Source organism: Motacilla alba, chromosome 20 (genome assembly GCF_015832195.1).
Source record: "Motacilla alba alba isolate MOTALB_02 chromosome 20, Motacilla_alba_V1.0_pri, whole genome shotgun sequence".
In the NCBI taxonomy this organism is placed as follows: Eukaryota; Metazoa; Chordata; class Aves; order Passeriformes; family Motacillidae; genus Motacilla; species Motacilla alba.
In genome coordinates this window covers 8,697,979-8,713,764 of record NC_052035.1, presented here as the reverse complement: position 1 = coordinate 8,713,764, position 15,786 = coordinate 8,697,979, and the positions used below count along the sequence as shown (strand labels likewise).

The 15,786-nt window shown below is 51.6% G+C and overlaps 2 protein-coding genes across 8 annotated transcripts in view; one reads left to right on the top strand and one right to left on the bottom strand.

The window, feature by feature from the left end:
* Window positions 1–1,192: 1,192 nt before the first annotated feature.
* On the top strand, window positions 1,193–6,116 carry LOC119710415 (translation initiation factor IF-2-like). Of its 4 annotated transcripts, XM_038159419.1 has the most exons (3): window positions 1,193–1,800; window positions 2,015–2,247; window positions 4,925–6,116. In XM_038159419.1, the coding sequence occupies exon 3, from the start codon at window positions 5,108–5,110 to the stop codon at window positions 6,083–6,085; it is 978 nt and encodes a 325-aa protein (XP_038015347.1). In that variant the 5' UTR covers window positions 1,193–1,800; window positions 2,015–2,247; window positions 4,925–5,107; the 3' UTR covers window positions 6,086–6,116. The 4 variants fall into 4 exon arrangements, with proteins under 4 accessions (XP_038015347.1, XP_038015346.1, XP_038015345.1 ...); XM_038159418.1 differs by lacking the exon at window positions 2,015–2,247; XM_038159417.1 differs by lacking the exon at window positions 2,015–2,247 and having other exon boundaries at window positions 3,029–6,116.
* Window positions 6,117–8,348: 2,232 nt separating this feature from the next.
* Window positions 8,349–15,786, bottom strand: part of DNAJC5 (DnaJ heat shock protein family (Hsp40) member C5) — a 31,032-nt gene continuing 23,594 nt past the window's right edge. For all 4 annotated transcript variants that reach the window (XM_038158820.1, XM_038158821.1, XM_038158817.1 and 1 more), the window contains one exon: window positions 8,349–15,172. In XM_038158820.1, coding sequence (XP_038014748.1) covers window positions 15,069–15,172 — 104 coding nt within the window. In that variant the 3' untranslated portion in view covers window positions 8,349–15,068. The remainder of the gene's footprint in view (window positions 15,173–15,786) is intronic.

Below are 15,786 nucleotides of genomic sequence, written 5' to 3'. Positions count from 1 at the left end.
CTGCCCCTCTTGTGGGCTTCTTGGGGCTGGAAGGGAGCCAGGGGAACAATGGGTCGGAAGATAAATTCAATTTCCTTTTGAGCTTGTTACCTGCTTGATTCCTATTTGTACAGAAAGACACAGATCTTGTGGGCTGAAACCTGTGTGCTGGCCCCAGCACTCATCTGAGAACTTGGCAATTCATTGCAGGAGTGGGCTGTGCCGTGAAGGTCACCTCCCAGACCTGGTCCGGGTGAGCAGTATGTCACAGCTCCCCAGATCTTCAAAAGCTGTCATGTCCAGCCTGTGGCTCTGCAGGGCACAATCTTGGCCAATTGTTTAAAAAATGCTGAATTTCCGTGTATTATAAACAAGGAGATTTGTCAGGGCTGGCATCAAACACCCTGCTCCGTTAGCAGAGGCGGTTTTCAGAAGTCGATATCGAAACAGTGGTGAAAAATGGGGCATTTTGAAGCTGTTGAACGAGCAGTGTTGTGCACAGTGATCAGCCAATATATCCGACAGGCCACACATGAAAGTGTTTACCTGGTGCCACTGGAAACTTTTTCAGCAGTACCTTAAATCAAACTCACCCAAGCCATCTGCTGCTTAGAGTGATCGTTGGCTAAACTCACTCATAGAGGCATTCAGAAACATCAAAGATATTTAAAAGGCTTTATTTGACCTCAGTGCCTTTGAACAACGGCATGAGATGAAAGGACCGAATGAAAACGGCTCCAAACTGACAGAGAGCAGGGTTAGGTTGGACATTGGGAAGAAATTCTTCCTTGTCACAGCGGCAAGGCCCTGGCACAGGTTGTCCAGAGAAGCTGTGGCTGCCCCATACCTGGAAGTGTTCACGGCCAGGTTAGGCATGGCTTGGAGTAACCTAGGATAGTGGAAGGTGTGCCTGCTCATTGCAGTGAATTTTCAGTTTATGTTTGATGAATAATAGACTCCCACAAGGAGCTGGAAGGGACTTTAAAGCTCATCTCGTTCCAGCTATGGAGTCTTCCCCCTCCAGACCAAGAGACACTGCTCCACAGGGTTGTGGATCCTTTGACAGGTTCCATATTTTCATGGCAGGCAGTTTTCCTCCTTTCCCTTTGTCCTCCTCTATTTTACAGCCAAAATGGTTCTTCTGCACACACTGAGGATAAATGAAAGATTGAAATAAATTGCTCTCATGCAGATCTTTCCTCTCTGGGTTATGCAGCGCTGGAGGATCTGCTGGCTGAGACAGAGTGAAGGGGGATGCTGACAGCCCCACAGCCTCTGGTCAGAGCAGGACAGAGCTTTGTTTTGTGGCTCCATTCAGTGAGGCAGCATTTGGGAAACACTTTTTTGGGGTGGTGGGTGGAAAGGAGGATCTTCTTGCTGAACTGAGGAGCAGGACTTCTCCCTCCCCTTGGGGACAGAGAGGGGGAACCCAGAGCAGCTGGACCGAGACTGCAGGATGGCCTTCAGTTCCCACACAGCCAAGACACCCCTTTTCACCTCTGCCTCCATCTAACAGCACTTTCTCATTTTCAAAAGAGTTGAGAGAAGCACTGAAACACAGATATGTGTTGGGGTTCCATTTCTTGCCTCACTTCTCTCTGCTACCCTGCCTGTCCAGCGTGTAATGGAAATTTTACCGCAGCCGCTCGATGAGCAAACAGGAAGCCAGCAGAGAGCGTGGCAGCTCGCTGTGGCCCAGCTCAGCTCAGCCGGGGGACAAGAAAGGCTATAAAAGACAGCATGGGGGTGGCAGGGGGAGGAGAGCAGGCCAGAGGGGCCACGGCTGGCAGCGGTGCAGGGGACCTGGTCCTGGGTTCACAGGTAAGGCAGGCACTGTCCTGCACCCTCTTTTTCTTCCTTCTGCAAGTGATTCCTGATTATTTTTGGAAGTATTTTCCACTGTTCTTTGAGCCAATTGAGAGAATTCTGCCATAGTTTATTCTCTGTACCAAATTTACTAAAACTTCACCTTGCTTGGAAAAATCTGATTCTAATTGGCTTTTTCCTCTTCTTTTTCATCTTGGCAAACCCATAGTACAAACGACAAAATCCCCCAAAGCTGCTGAGATTTCCAGTGGAGGTATCAGAGAAGGTAAAGCTGGGCAATGGTTCCACAATTCCCTTGCTCCTGTCAGAAAGATTTTTCTTCCTTTTCTCTGAAGGAAATCCAGAGTCCTTCTGTTGAATGGTCTTGGCTGGGTGTGGAGTACTCAGAGCTGCGTCTGGCTCAGTCCCCACCACAGAAGTGGGAGTGTGTTTGGACCCAAAGTAAGAAATCCAGAAAGGAGTTGAAAACAGGTTACAGATTCCTTTCACTGTGATTTTTGTGACAGCTTTCCAGGCTCGCTCATTTCTCACATGGAGCTTGTCAGTGGGAAAACACTTCCTTTCAGTTTCGTACTAAGTTCATTCATTTTGATTGATCAGCTTTTAACATTCATTTTTTCCTTCAACTCCCCGAAAGGAGGGTGTAGCCAGGTGGGGTGGTCTCTTCTCCCAAGTAACAAGTGACAGGATGAGAGGAAACAGCCTCGAATTGCACCTGGGAAGGGTTCACGATGGATATTAGGGAAAACTTCTTCACCACAAGAGTTGTCCAGCACTGGAACAGGCCGCTCAGGGCAGTAGTGGGGTCACCATCCCTGAAGGGATTTAAAAGTGGATGTGGCACTTGGGGACATGGTTCAGTGAAGGTTTTGGCCATGCTGAGGGAATGGTTGGGCTTGGTGATCTTTGACGGCTTTTCCAACCCAGATGGTTCTGTCATTCCTTGGTTCCCGGGGAGCATGCAGGGCAATGTGAGGAGGTTTGGGTGGCTCCCACAGACAACCCCACCATAAAAACAGAGCCAAGGGGCCACTTCTTTGTTGTCTCCAAACTCTTCAGAGGTTGCGAGACCTGGGCACGTACACGGTGTGAGGCACAAGGCACGAGGCAGGGGGTTTGGCAGCCGCCCCAGCGAGGGGCACCTCGAGGACTGTCTAACCTGAGAATGGTGAAACATCAGGGTCAATCTCAGGTTCGTCAGCCCATGAGATGCCTTCTCCAGAGCAGGACGGGCAGCACCAACCCCCAGCAGCCCCACGGCCGCCACCTCCACCCAGCACATGGAGAAGCACAGCAGGGAGCGGGGGGACACCAGAGCTTCGTCTGCGCCCTGGCATGGCTGTTTGTGAGGCTGGGCAAGGACCAAAGTGGGTGTGAGCCCCCAAGGAGCAAAGGGAGGAAAGTGGCCGGCAAATCCCGCCTGCTCCTCAGGGGAAGCTGCTGGAAGCTCGGCCACACCTTAGTGCTGAAGGTGCCACGGCCGGGGAGCGGCAGCTGCCGCGTGTGAGCTGCTGCTCATGTGACAGGAGGCTCCGAGTGCCAAAAGCACCTAATTAGGAACCTCTCCGACTCCCCCCCGGATCTGTGCCGCTGTGTGCAGCGAGCGCAGCCCAGGGGTGAGTTCGGCATCCTTGAAAACATCATTAACACTTCGCTCCTCACATTCCTGACTAGAGGAGGAGAGAGTGACAGCCCTAAAAGTGATGATAATGAATCCCCAGGCAGTGCACAGGGCCCATCAGCGCTGGATTTGTCAGTAATTTATGAAGGCAGCAGGGAAAAAAAAGGGTATTTTTAATTTTTCAAGTTGAGCTTCCTAAATAAAACACAAGTCCAAGATACACTTGTCAGAATCACTGTCTTTCCTACAATTAAATAACTAATCCTAAAGGTAAATGGTCTAAAACATTACCAGCCACAGAGCAGGCCACGGGGGCAAGGGGTGAGCTGAGCTGCCTCTCCCTGCGCCTGCTCCTGGCCCTGCCGTGGCGGTGCAGGAGCGGAAATCTCTGCCCAGAGCCACGGGCTCACTCTTCTGAGACAAGGTGGCCCCCAAATCCCCCTGAGTGATGCTCTGGGCACCAGCCCCTCCTGCTGCATCTCTCCCTGGCCCCTCCAAGTGCTGCTTCTGCAGAGCAGCCCCAGGAGATGGGCTAGAAAGAGTTTTTCAGAGCCGGCGCAGCCCCACGTGCAGAGGAGGAGACAAAATTGCTGAGCTGGACCCCCTGGACCCACTGAGTCCTAGCACGACTTCAAGAAGATTTAAAACCATGCTAGGAGCCCCCATGAGCAGCCAGGCAGCACAGCTCCATTCCCCATGCTGGGATCCAGTCTCTGCTTTCATCTCCTCATGGGATTTTGGGGTCACACTTGCCCTGAGCCCCCAGCAGGTGTGGGGATGCCCTGGGAGCTGCAGGCAGCGCTCCTGGCAGTGCAGCAGGGCCAGGCTCAGCACTGGTATTAGGGTAGGGGAAAGCACAGGATCAGGCATGGGGGACGGGGAGAAAAGCAGCCTCAGGTGGAGCACTGGAAATGAGAGAGGATCTCGATGATTCAACGAAGAAAAGGACTTTAAAAGCTCACAAAGCCAGCAGGAGGCAGCTGCTCCCCCTTCCTGCCCACCAAGCGCTTGCTCTGCTGCTGCTGGGAGTCATTCTGCAGTTGTGGGGGGGTTAGGGGACCCCCAGATTGCCACCCCCACAAACCTCTTCAGCCGTTCTTGTGACCCTCAGAACTCTACAGAGCCCTTGTTTTCCACGTGGTTCTTGCCCTGGAGGAGGATGGGAGGCGTTCTTGCCGTTCATCCAAGTTCTGCCTAATGTGGGCTGGTTTGCTTTTCCCCCTTCTCTTAAGTCTGTTCCTCAGGAGGGAATTGTAATTTTAGAGACAGCAGTGCTTCTGCAAGGTGAAGGAAGCAATTGCTGAGCTCTGAGGGCCAGGCAATGGAGGCTCCAGCAGAGCAGGGAAAGGCAAATGAATCCCTCGCCTGGCTCCCGTGGATCCCGGGATGCACCCCCAGGGGTGTGTCTGTGCTAGGATAAGGCCGGGAGAAGAACACGCCTTTGTGCTATGTCAAAGGAGGGGGATTGTGCTCCAGAAGCGCATTTTGCTTCTGCAGTGAAGTTTCCATCGGTGCGAGAGCAGCAGAGGGATCCCTGGGAGGAGCCGGGAGGCAGCCGGGGCTGCCTTCACCAAACAACTGCCGAAGGAGCCGTCGGGAAAACTTTCCCTGCCACGTGAACCGCTGCAGAGCTCAGGGCCGAGCCCGCACACAGGCGTGTGCCCGGTGTGCCCCTCTGCCATGGGCAGCCTGGCCCCGAGAGAATCGGGGGCTCCATGGGGCTGCCCAGGGCCCAGGAGCAGCACCCGCAGCAACGGGAGAGTGGGGGGCTTGGCTGGCGGCTCCTGCCGCACCCCCGGGCACCCCGATACACACAGAGGCTCTGTCGGGCACACTCATGAACTCACACTCACCTCCCACCCCTCCAGCTCCCCCTCAGCTCTCCAACCCCCCAAACCCGCAACGCACCGAGAAACGCCCCTGAACACATCGGTGCCCGCTTGCACACACACCCCTGCACGCCCCACGCCCCCCAAAACACTCCCCCTGCCTCACCCCACGTACCCCCCGGACTCCCATACCCGTGAACCCCCCGCGGCCCCCTGCCAGACGCTCCCCCCTGCCATGTTCCCCCAGACTGTCGCCCCCCAGCCTGTCCCCTCGCCGCCCGTGTCCCCCCGCTCTCCCCCCGTTCAGCACCGCGGACAGATCCCGGCCCCGCTCCCATCACGTGGCTCCCCCGCCCCTATAAAGCGCGGGGCGCGGAGCGGCGCGTCCTGCGGGAGGCGCGGAGCCAGCGGAGCGCCCGAGAGCGGTGAGACCCGCACGGGGACCGGGACGGCCACCGCCACCCCCGGGAGCCCCGGCACGAGGAGGGGGATCCCGAGCTCGGGGGCGCCCTGTCCCGGGGGGAGGAGGGTCCTGTCCCGGGGTAGGGGGGTGTCCCCTCGCGGGGGGTCCCAGGTCCTAGAGGGTCCCGTCCCGGCTGCCGAGGGTGTCTCCTGCCCGGGGGGAGTCCCATCCCGGGAGAAGGGGTGTCGCGTCCCCGGGTGGGGGATCCCAGCCCGGGGGGGTCCCATCCCCAGAAGGGTCCTGTCCCAGGGACGGGGGGTAGGACTCCCATCGGCGAGGGTGGGGACGCCGTCCCGGGGGGCTTCATCCCCAGGGAATTTCATCCCTTGGGAGGGGGTCCCCAACGGGGTGAAGCCCCTCGAGTGACCCCTGACCGCAGCGGGGGGGATGTGGGGGTCCGGGGTGGGGGGGGGCTGCTCTTGCAGGCTTCCGGCCCCGGAGTGGCTGCGATGCGGGTCAGGATGATTTCAGCTGCCTCCGTCCTCGTCCTGCTCTTCCTGCCCTCGGAGACCTGCTCCCCGCTGCAGTGGCCCCGGGGTCCGTCCCGCAGGCTGACCCTGGCCCCCCAGCTCACCTGGGAGCCCTGGATGGGAGCCCCGAGAGCCCCGGGCCCCGCCACCGATGCCCTGCCCCAAAGACTGTGCCTGTTCCACGGGGCAGAGCTCGCCCCGGCCCCCCGAGCCCGGCGGGCGCTGCAAACCGGCAAGAGGCGAGACGGAAAACCCAACTCGCTGGATCTCACCTTCCACCTCCTGCGCGAGTTCCTGGAAATGTCCCGGGAGGAGAGACTGGCCCAGAAGGCGCTCAGCAATAAGCTCTTGCTGCAGAGTATAGGGAAATGAGGGAGGGTCGTCGGAGGTGGGGGAATGAAGGAGGCCGGCCCTGTAACAAGACACCACGGCAGAGCGGAGAACGGGGGGGATGCTGTGGGCTGCAGCCGTGCCCAGGGGGTCCCCACCTTGCCTGGCAGTGTTCCTGTCACTGCGTCCTGCGTGTCACTGTTGTGCATTAAAGTCACAGTCGTACCTGCCCTGCTGCTGTGCTCTTATGCTTCCCTGCTGTCATAAACCTGTGGACCTGAACCAGGTCTCCCCAAAAACACCAGAGCAATCCCAGGAAAAAAACATCTCCATAAAGAGCTCTGAATGATGCAGGTAGTGCCACCCTGGCTGGAAGCTGCACCCTGAGACCCAGCCAGGGCTTCTCCAGTATCCCTGCAAATGGCTCCAAAAGCTGCTGCTTCCCAACTTTGCAGCAAGTCTGCACCTTTTTTTGTCACTGCTGGGGATTTGGGACAAGGTTTAGTGGCACCTGAGCTTGGTGGTTCTTGGAGGAAGGTGAGCATCTGTGTAAAACATTTGCAGCAAGAGCATGGCAGCCCCCCCAGAGGCCCCCTCCCTTCCAAGCTCTTTCCTCTCTGGGGCATGGAGCAACCCCTCAGCTCAATCCCCCTCCTGCAATCACAGCCCCGAGCTTGGAGCAGCCATTCCCACCCCAAGCTGTGCACAATCCACTGCCAGGCTTGACGGGGCTGAGCTGGGGTTGGGAAGGCTCCCAGGCACTGACAGTCGTGGCAGGAGGAAAATTGTCCCAGGGACCTGCACTCTGCAGACCAGGCAAGGGGTCAATATCCTTCCCCCAGGCCAGCTCGGCCATCCCGGCCTTGGGCGATTGACTGGATACAGGGCTGGACAGGACCTCCAGCACCCTGGGGACATCAGAGAGGGGACAGTGAGGGAGCAGAGACTTGTGGGGTTGGGACAGAAATCATGGTGCAGATCAGACTGTGCCAAGACAGGAGCACAAGGAAGTGGTGAGGAGCACGTGCCCGAGTTGAGCAGCTTGGTTTAAGCTTTGAACCCAACCTGGCCTGACCCTGCACCCCACTCCTGCCTCTCCGGAGGGGCTGCTTGGTCCCAGCAGCTTTTGATGTTGCCAGAGCAACATGGGCCATGGGAGGGACACCTCCCTCTAGATCAAGTTGCTTAAAGCCCTGTCCAACCACACAACCCTAAGATAAAACACAAGTTTGTGCTCACCTCCATCAAATGCAGAACTCTCCTTTCCAAAATGAACAATCCCAGGGTCAGAACAGCCACTGGTGGCACCTGCAGCAGGGACAGCCCCACAGTCACCACGGGCCTGGGGGCAGGACAGATTTGTGCTTCCTTGGTCCCCACCTTGGCTTGGATCAGTCTCGGGGCTCCTTCAGCACGTCTTCCACTCATCTTTGTTCTCTCCACCAGCAACAGCAGGAGCAAACGCAGTGTCAATAGCCTGAGTTTCTCCAGAAAAGGGTATTTTTACTGCAGAGACAGCCCCTGTTGCCTCCCTCAGCCCTGCATACAGTTCCCAACCCACCAACAACTCTAACCTGCAGTTACCCCCCAACACCTGCCAGGGTCAAGCATCACATGAACATCTTTGGATTTTCAGGCTCAAAACCAGCCCAGACCCCACGGTGGGTGCAGGAGGGGTACAGGACAGTGGCTGAAGTTCCTGCCCCAGAAACCCTGCACCCAGTGCCCATCCCAGGAATGGGTGACCTCTCCCACCTCCCAGCCTGTCCCACAGCCCCTCCCTCTTGTGCCGAGTTCCAGCGTGCAAATAAAGAAAGAGAAATCGGATGGGCATTTCTGCATTGAAAACATTTATTTTACAACAGTGGTTTCCGATAACTTAGCAATCTTTATTTTAGTTTATATTCGGACATACAAGACACAAAATTACCATGCTAAAACAGAAAATAATTCCTTCTGCCGTCGCCGCGGGTATGTACAGGAGCTCAGTAGTATCGAGTGTTACAATCCACGAAGTTCAGACAGCCACGTCTACTTACAGACAACTCAAAGTATGGTCCTTTAGTAACATAACAAAATAGATATATGTCTATATTATAATTGCTTCTCAGATGCATTTATACTTCAATTGTGGTGGGTTTGGTTTGGGGTTTTTTTACTATTTTTTTCTTTTTTAAAGATGGGCTCCCTCTATCCCCCACCCCCGCCCGAGCTGAAGTGCAGTGCAAATGCAGGCGAGTCTCTCCCGGCATCCTCAGCTCCCTCTGGCTCCATAAAGGGGCCAGGAAACCAAACCTCACGAGGAATTACACGGTTCAGGGCCTTGCTCACATGCAAAATGAACATAAACCGCCTGGGATGTCAGCAGTGACACCAACCGACCCATCCACACCCTGCCAGAACACGGTGGGATGAGAGGGAGGAAGGAATGACAGCCATCAGCTCAGCATCCAGCATGGAAACAGCGCGTTTGGAATTGGCAAACTTGGAGTTCATCAGCCGTGATGGTCACAAACAGAACTTCAGCTGTGCCAGCAGTAAAAATCTCCCCAATATTCCCCCATTTCTGCCGTGAAGCAGGAACCCCTGGTGTGCTGTGTGTCAGGAACAGCCCCTGGCAGGAACAGCCTGAGGAGGAGGAGGGCGGTGGTGACTCTATCCAGCATGGCTAGAAGGGACATGGTGGGACTCACATGTGCATCAGCCACAACCCTTGTTCCCTCACATGGATCACTGCCAGCTTCAGGTGTAGGAATTTCAGTAACTCCAAGTCCTTATGGAACCAACCTGCAAGAGGAGGGACAGTGCCCGGCCGTGCAAACCCCTTGCTGCTCATGTGGGAACTCCCCGAGCAGGTGAAGCATCTCCTGCTCCTAGGACCCATTTATTTATACAACAGGCTCCTTCACCATGTCCTCACCAGCCCCTCAACTCCACAGGTCGGGTTTGGGTTTTCCTGCAGCTGAGAGCAAAGAAGCACAAATTTGTGGCCACACAAAACTCACACTTTCCCCCTGTCTGGCTGAGTTCAGAGCACTACTTGGAGCCAAATCTCACGTTTTTACCACCAAAGAAAAACCCAAGGTGCACACCTGTTGTATAAATATATACATATGTGCATATATACATACATACACACACGTGATGCTGCGGCCCACGCCCTCAGCACGGGGTGGACCTTGCTCTGTGAGCTCACCCAGCCCTGTTCTGGGGAGTCCAATGTGCTGAAAACTAGGGAAAAAACCCAAATCCATGTGTTCTATCACCAATTCAGTGATGAGCACATTAGCCACATCTAAACACCCCACGTGCCAGCTGCACAAGTTTCAGTCACTCCAGAACTCCAGAGCTGCCTCTGTGCCCTCTGCCAGCTCTGCCTTCTCTCCTCCTAAGGAAAGCTGGAGCAGGCAGAGCTCTGTTTCAGCCAGAGGAGCTGGGACAAGGGGCAGCTCATGGAATTCAAGCAGACTGTTAAATTTTCGGAATGGATGACAAGCAACCGCTCACAGACTGCAAGAGAACACCCACAGGGCTGGGAGAGGGAGCAGAGAAGACAACGGCACTCGGGAATGAACAGCCAGTTTATATAAGAGCTTCCTCTATACATATACATACATATATATATATATAACCACCAGAAATTCCCAGCATCTATCCTTTTAACACCAAAATGAACTGTGCATGTAACATTGGCAGAATGAAAGTTCGTCTTCCAGATTTCTGGCATTTGGCTTGTGCAAACATCAGACAGCCAGCTTCCCTCCCGCGGCTTCTCCTCGTAAAGGAAGCGTCTTCTTGGAAGAACACAGGAATTGCAGTCTTGCTGAGTCCCAGACAGTCCCAGAAAGCCTCCAAAGGCAGCTCGTGGAGGGGACCATGGATCTTGCGGGAGCTGAACACTGACAAATTTCCTGCCACCTGGTGAGCTACTGGCTACGATTCTTTCGAGAGATTTTAAGCAGCTGTTGGTGCAATGAGACACTACAAACTAGATGATCTCCACTAGAATACAGAGAAGCAGCACCAGATGCTGAAGCATGTGACGTTTATATTGACACTATAAACTGTAACTGGGGGGTTATGGTTCAGTGCTCCAAGATTAATGCATTTAAACACCATTCGGAATTACTGACACGAGGTGGGGGCTGCAAACTGCCCTGACCACCCTGCCAGAGTGACCTGTTAAACATGATGCCAAGATATAGGTGCACTGGGTACAAAAACCTGCAGCATAAATTTCCTAAATTATCCAGAACTTGGCAAAAAGATCAAAGGGCACCAGAGGAAGGGCACAAAGTAGTTGAGAGAAGCAGGTGCCACTCTCAAGGAGCGTGCGTGGTACAAATGCTCTGAACAGCCCCTCAGAGTGCACAGGTGTCCCCCCCACACCACTGAACTGCCTCACAGATGGGACAGGAATAGCTTTTCCGTCAGGCTCCTGCCCTGGTTACACCTGTGTGAGGTGTTTACAGGCTGACAGGAAGGGTTGGGAGAGCTGCACTCCCCCGACCGCAGCCCTGCTGCAGGACTGGGTGTTTCTGTGCCATGCCCAAGCCCTCCTCCTCAGTTCTGCCCCTCCAAACCTCCAAGAGGATCCCACTTTAAGAACACCAGGAGTGCTAATATCTAAAGCAGTTTTAAAAGACTACAAATCTAAAAAGAAGACTAAAAAGGGAACATGGCTCTAAAACATCACTGCATGGGACCAGCAAAAACCGACACCCTATGGGATGCCACCGAGGTCTCACATAAATTTATATACAGATAAATATTTAAGAATTTCCTACAAATATCACTAACAAAATGAGACTGGCATTTAAGGGGTGTAATGCCCCTTCAGTACAGTGCGTTTAGGATGTTCCCATCCCTAGGGAGGATGGGCAGGACAGATCCAGCACCTCCTTTTCCTGCAGTTCCATGTGCCAGGAGGGACAGCCAGCACCTGAGCGCTCTCAGCAGCAGCTTTCCCTCCTCACCTAAGCTAGGAATGGCTCTCCATGCAACACAGGGATAAATCAGTATCCTGAACACCAAAGTCTCCAGTTGGGATTCACCCTTAGCTACAAGTGCTAAGGAAATCAGTGCTGGAGAGGTTGGAGGAGCTGGATGGAGGTGGCCGAACGACTGGAATGGAGGACTCAGGCAACTTGTACAAATGATACAACTTTAAAGAAACAAATAAATAAATAAAATCCAAGCTCAAGTTTTAATTCTGGCAAAACACTGGACTGAGATGGACAGTGGTCAGGTTTGATTTTGGGGGGAAACATTCTGCACTAAGCCAGGTCAGGCTGCAGCACTGGGACGCTGCAACTCCCCTTGCCCAAGCTCAGAATTCCTGTCTGAGCTTCTTTGCCAGATTTTAAACCATTATTCCCAACAGAACTTTGCATTTACTAGGATTCTACTTGGCCATTATGAAGTGCAACTCGTGTTAGAGCCCAGGGTACTCCTGCACCTTCCCTCCAAGAGGGGAAAAGTGGGCATTAATGTACTCATGTGCCATGACACGGTTTTGGCTTCAAAGAAGGAATGTTTAAATCACTTCCTTACATAGTTCAAGAAGAACTTCACTGATACACAACAATCCCAAACTCAGAGATTAGGCAGTAACATGGGCAAACTTGAAAGAGCTTCCAAAAACATGAATATTCCTCTAGAATTCTGTTTTCCCATCATTCTCTGTAAGTGAGATCTCGGAACGGTTTCCCTTGGAGCATCTAACATCACTCTGGCATGGAACAGAGTAATTTCCTGTTCACACACCACCCACAGACAGAACCAACAGGAAAGCAGTCTCTCTCCAAACTCATCCCTTGCTAAGCAAAGATCTAAAACTGCAAACTTACCCTGGATGTCATCTTTCCCCACAGATAACTGTTCTGCCTCTGGCCCTCATGTGCTGCCCACACTTCAGTTCCCTTACCAGGAGCCTGCAGAGTGACTCCAGGTGTGTCACACACCTCCCTGGAGCCACAACCGCCCACCAGTCTGTCTACTTCTCTGGAAACAGCCCAGAGAGGTTCAGAAATAAGAGCATTATTCCAAATTAACAGCGACAACCAGCCCCCAGCACTTGGGGCAAAGCTGCTCTGCAGCAGAGCAACACCCAACAACCATCTCCGTGTTATCCAGAGAGATGAACACAGGGACAGGGAATGGAACAGCTCCCAGGGAAGAGCCCCTCTCATTCACTGACTTGCTCTGATCAGCCACACTCATTTACAAAGCCAAAAAACCTCAGTACCTTTTTTTTTTTTTTACCAAGAACACAATTTGCAGGTACAGGCAATTTTAACCAGTGAATGTGGAGAGGACAGAGCCTGCACATGCCCCACCATATTCCAGAGTGCAATTTTACACCAAGAACAGGCTGCAGGCAAAATCTAAAGGGACAGACAAAATGATATTGGGTTTAAGCCTAAAAGTGGCTTTTTGCTCCAAGGGGTCAAAGAAAGACATTAACTAAATAAGGACCTCAAGCCAAATCATACACAAAAGTTCTCAAGGCCATCCAAGACAGGAAAAGATAAAAGTATCTTGCACTAAACCACCACATTTCAGGTCTGTAAGAACTAGGGGCAAAGAAGAAATGACTTAAGGAGTGTGCTGCTGAAATTGACCCATTAATTAAAAGTAACAGATTTTTTGGGGAATTTTGGGGGCTGGATATGGTGCTAAAATCATGCTGATTTGCAGCAAGCTCCCATGCAGGCAAATATGTGCTTGTACCAACAGCCACAGCAAAGTCTGGGTGTGCAAACACTCCTCACTGAGCACTGAGACCCTGGGGAGAACATGTTCTCCTACCCAGCACGTTTAACATGGTTTCATGGCAGATTTCACGTTGCTCATGCAAAGACAGCAGGAAAAGATATTCAGAATTGTTCTCTGGGTCCCTGCCCTTTCCTGGCAGTCTTTGTGCAGACCAATGGATCTTTACCCTGCTTCAAAGCACCACCTGGAGCTGGTGAGGGAGCAGCAGACGGGGGGGAAGGTCCCAACAGCCCCTCCACAGAAAGAGGGGAAACAGATCAGGGGGATGGGGGTACAAGGGACAGTAGAGGCATTGTGATATAAAAATATAATGATTAAAATTAACGAGGCCGTGATTACCCACTGAAAGTGCCAAGTGTGGGTTCTCTGGAGCTGTTCTAGATCTGACTCTGGATCACCTAAAGCAGGACTATTGACAACAAAATACATCAGTAATTCAGCAGCTGCCTAAAATGCCTTTGTAACAGTTAAACCTCAGTAAACCACAGTTTCTAGAACAGAATTCGGACTTGATTTGGTTTCAAAATAGTACAGGAAACCTTTCAGTGGTTTCCACATAGTTGTTCCAAAGAAAAGAGAAACACTGGTGTAAACAAATCTAAATGCAAGACAATGTGCAAATTATACAATATAAACACAAAGAAAGGTGGTTTGTTCTTTAAAACCCATTTAAGTACTCCACAAAGATGTTCATTAAATTAAAGGGTTAGTGTATTATAAAAGCTAAAAAAAGACATGGAATACCCCATTTGCCTATTAAAGTCTCAAATTTTTACAACAAATTTTTTAAACACCAATTGTTTTTAAACATTTCTGCTGTTGCCTACTGTCTGCATTTTACCATTTGCTCAGTGAGAGCCAGTTAACCAGGTTCACTTTAAGATTCTCATGCATTCAGAAACAAAGCTGCACTATTTGGTCTTTAGCATTACAGTAAAACAACTGAACTGAAATCAAAACAGAATTGTGCTTGGAGTTAAAATCCCACTGCCACCACCACAGGAGCCCATTCCCAGTTGGTTTTGGTTCCATTGTCACTGGAGATCGCCTCATACACAACGAGCTGTTCAATTTACTGTTCAAAGATTGGCAACTCTCCCTTTTTATTTTTCAAGGTAGATTTATTTAAGCTGAAAACCAGCATTAGAGAGGACTCCAGCTCTGCAGGACTGGCATTTTTTGGTTCTTGGCTTTGTAAACTTGCTTAGATAATAACGCAGGAATAGAAGGAGGAATGAAAGAATTGGTTTGTTGCACTCAAATGAAAATCCTCAACTTCTAAAGGTCTTTGACAGCTCAGCTGTACAGAAGACTGTAACAGTGGCTCCTGTAACACTTTTTAAATCTCATTTTTAGGCCAATACTGCTGCTTAAAATGCAGAATGTCTCCACCGCACTGATACTGTGACAACTCAATACGTTACACCACAGACATTTAACATAACTCCATACATGCTATAAAAAAACAAAAAACAAAACAAAACAGGAGGAAAAAAAAAACAAAAACAAAAGAAAGGAAACAAATAAGACCGTAGCTAAACTGCTTTAAATACTGCATGCTACAGCACTTCACGTATCGTCGAGATACGACACTGAAAGGTGACAAAAGGCTGAAGGGATTACAAAATATTTTCGGCAGGTTGGAAAGCTGCCCTCTTACTGTGGCAGAATTATTCCCCCTCCCCATTCTCTACTTCTAATGTTCATGATTCTAGTGTTGAGTTGGCCATGTATTTTTTTTTTATCCATTCTAATGACAGTGTTTCCTTAACTTAATTAAATCCATCAGTGTGGTAGCTGGGGTGAGAGTCAGCTGTGAGCTGGGTTGTCTCTGTGGCTGATGCTGGCTGTATCACAATAGGTGCGTCTGAGGCCTCTGAAAAGTGAAGACAAAAGGCTTAGCACACCAAGGAACAAACACAGCACTGTATGTTTTGGTAAGCACATCTCCCTACAGCCCTCTGGTAACACCATTCTACACTCCTTTAGCAGCATGATATTAATTCCCTGATTTTCAGGGTGCACACAACAGCGTTCACCTCAGCTCTACGTGTGGAAAGTTTATTACCATTTCCTTTTCCTGTAAAAGCTGCATTCAGCAGTGAATGACTACTAAATGTGTCATCAGAGCATACACAAGGCTCTACAATATTTTAAATTACTGGTTTCATCCTGCAGAAATAGCTTCACAAACAGTATCAGAGCTACAAGGGTAGCAGTGCCACTTCCTCTACACCTGACACAATTAAGATTGCCTTGACACCCCCTACAATGGTCCCTTTCTGCAATCCCACATGGCTGGTCCATATGCTACCCCAGGATGTGGAAGGAACACAATGATGGTCATCGACTGCTCTGAAGCTGATCCCACCAGGTTCAGTGAAGACCCTCCAGGTGTTTTTAGCAACTTCATCCCTGGTGTCAGCATCACCCATGTAACTCATGGCAGAAACACTCCCTGCTCATCATCCACACCCCAGGACCTGATTT

Bases quoted from the DNA above. Each gene is read 5' to 3' on its own strand.
- LOC119710415 (XM_038159418.1), top strand. From the start codon at position 5,108: ATGGGCAGCCTGGCCCCGAGAGAATCGGGGGCTCCATGGGGCTGCCCA.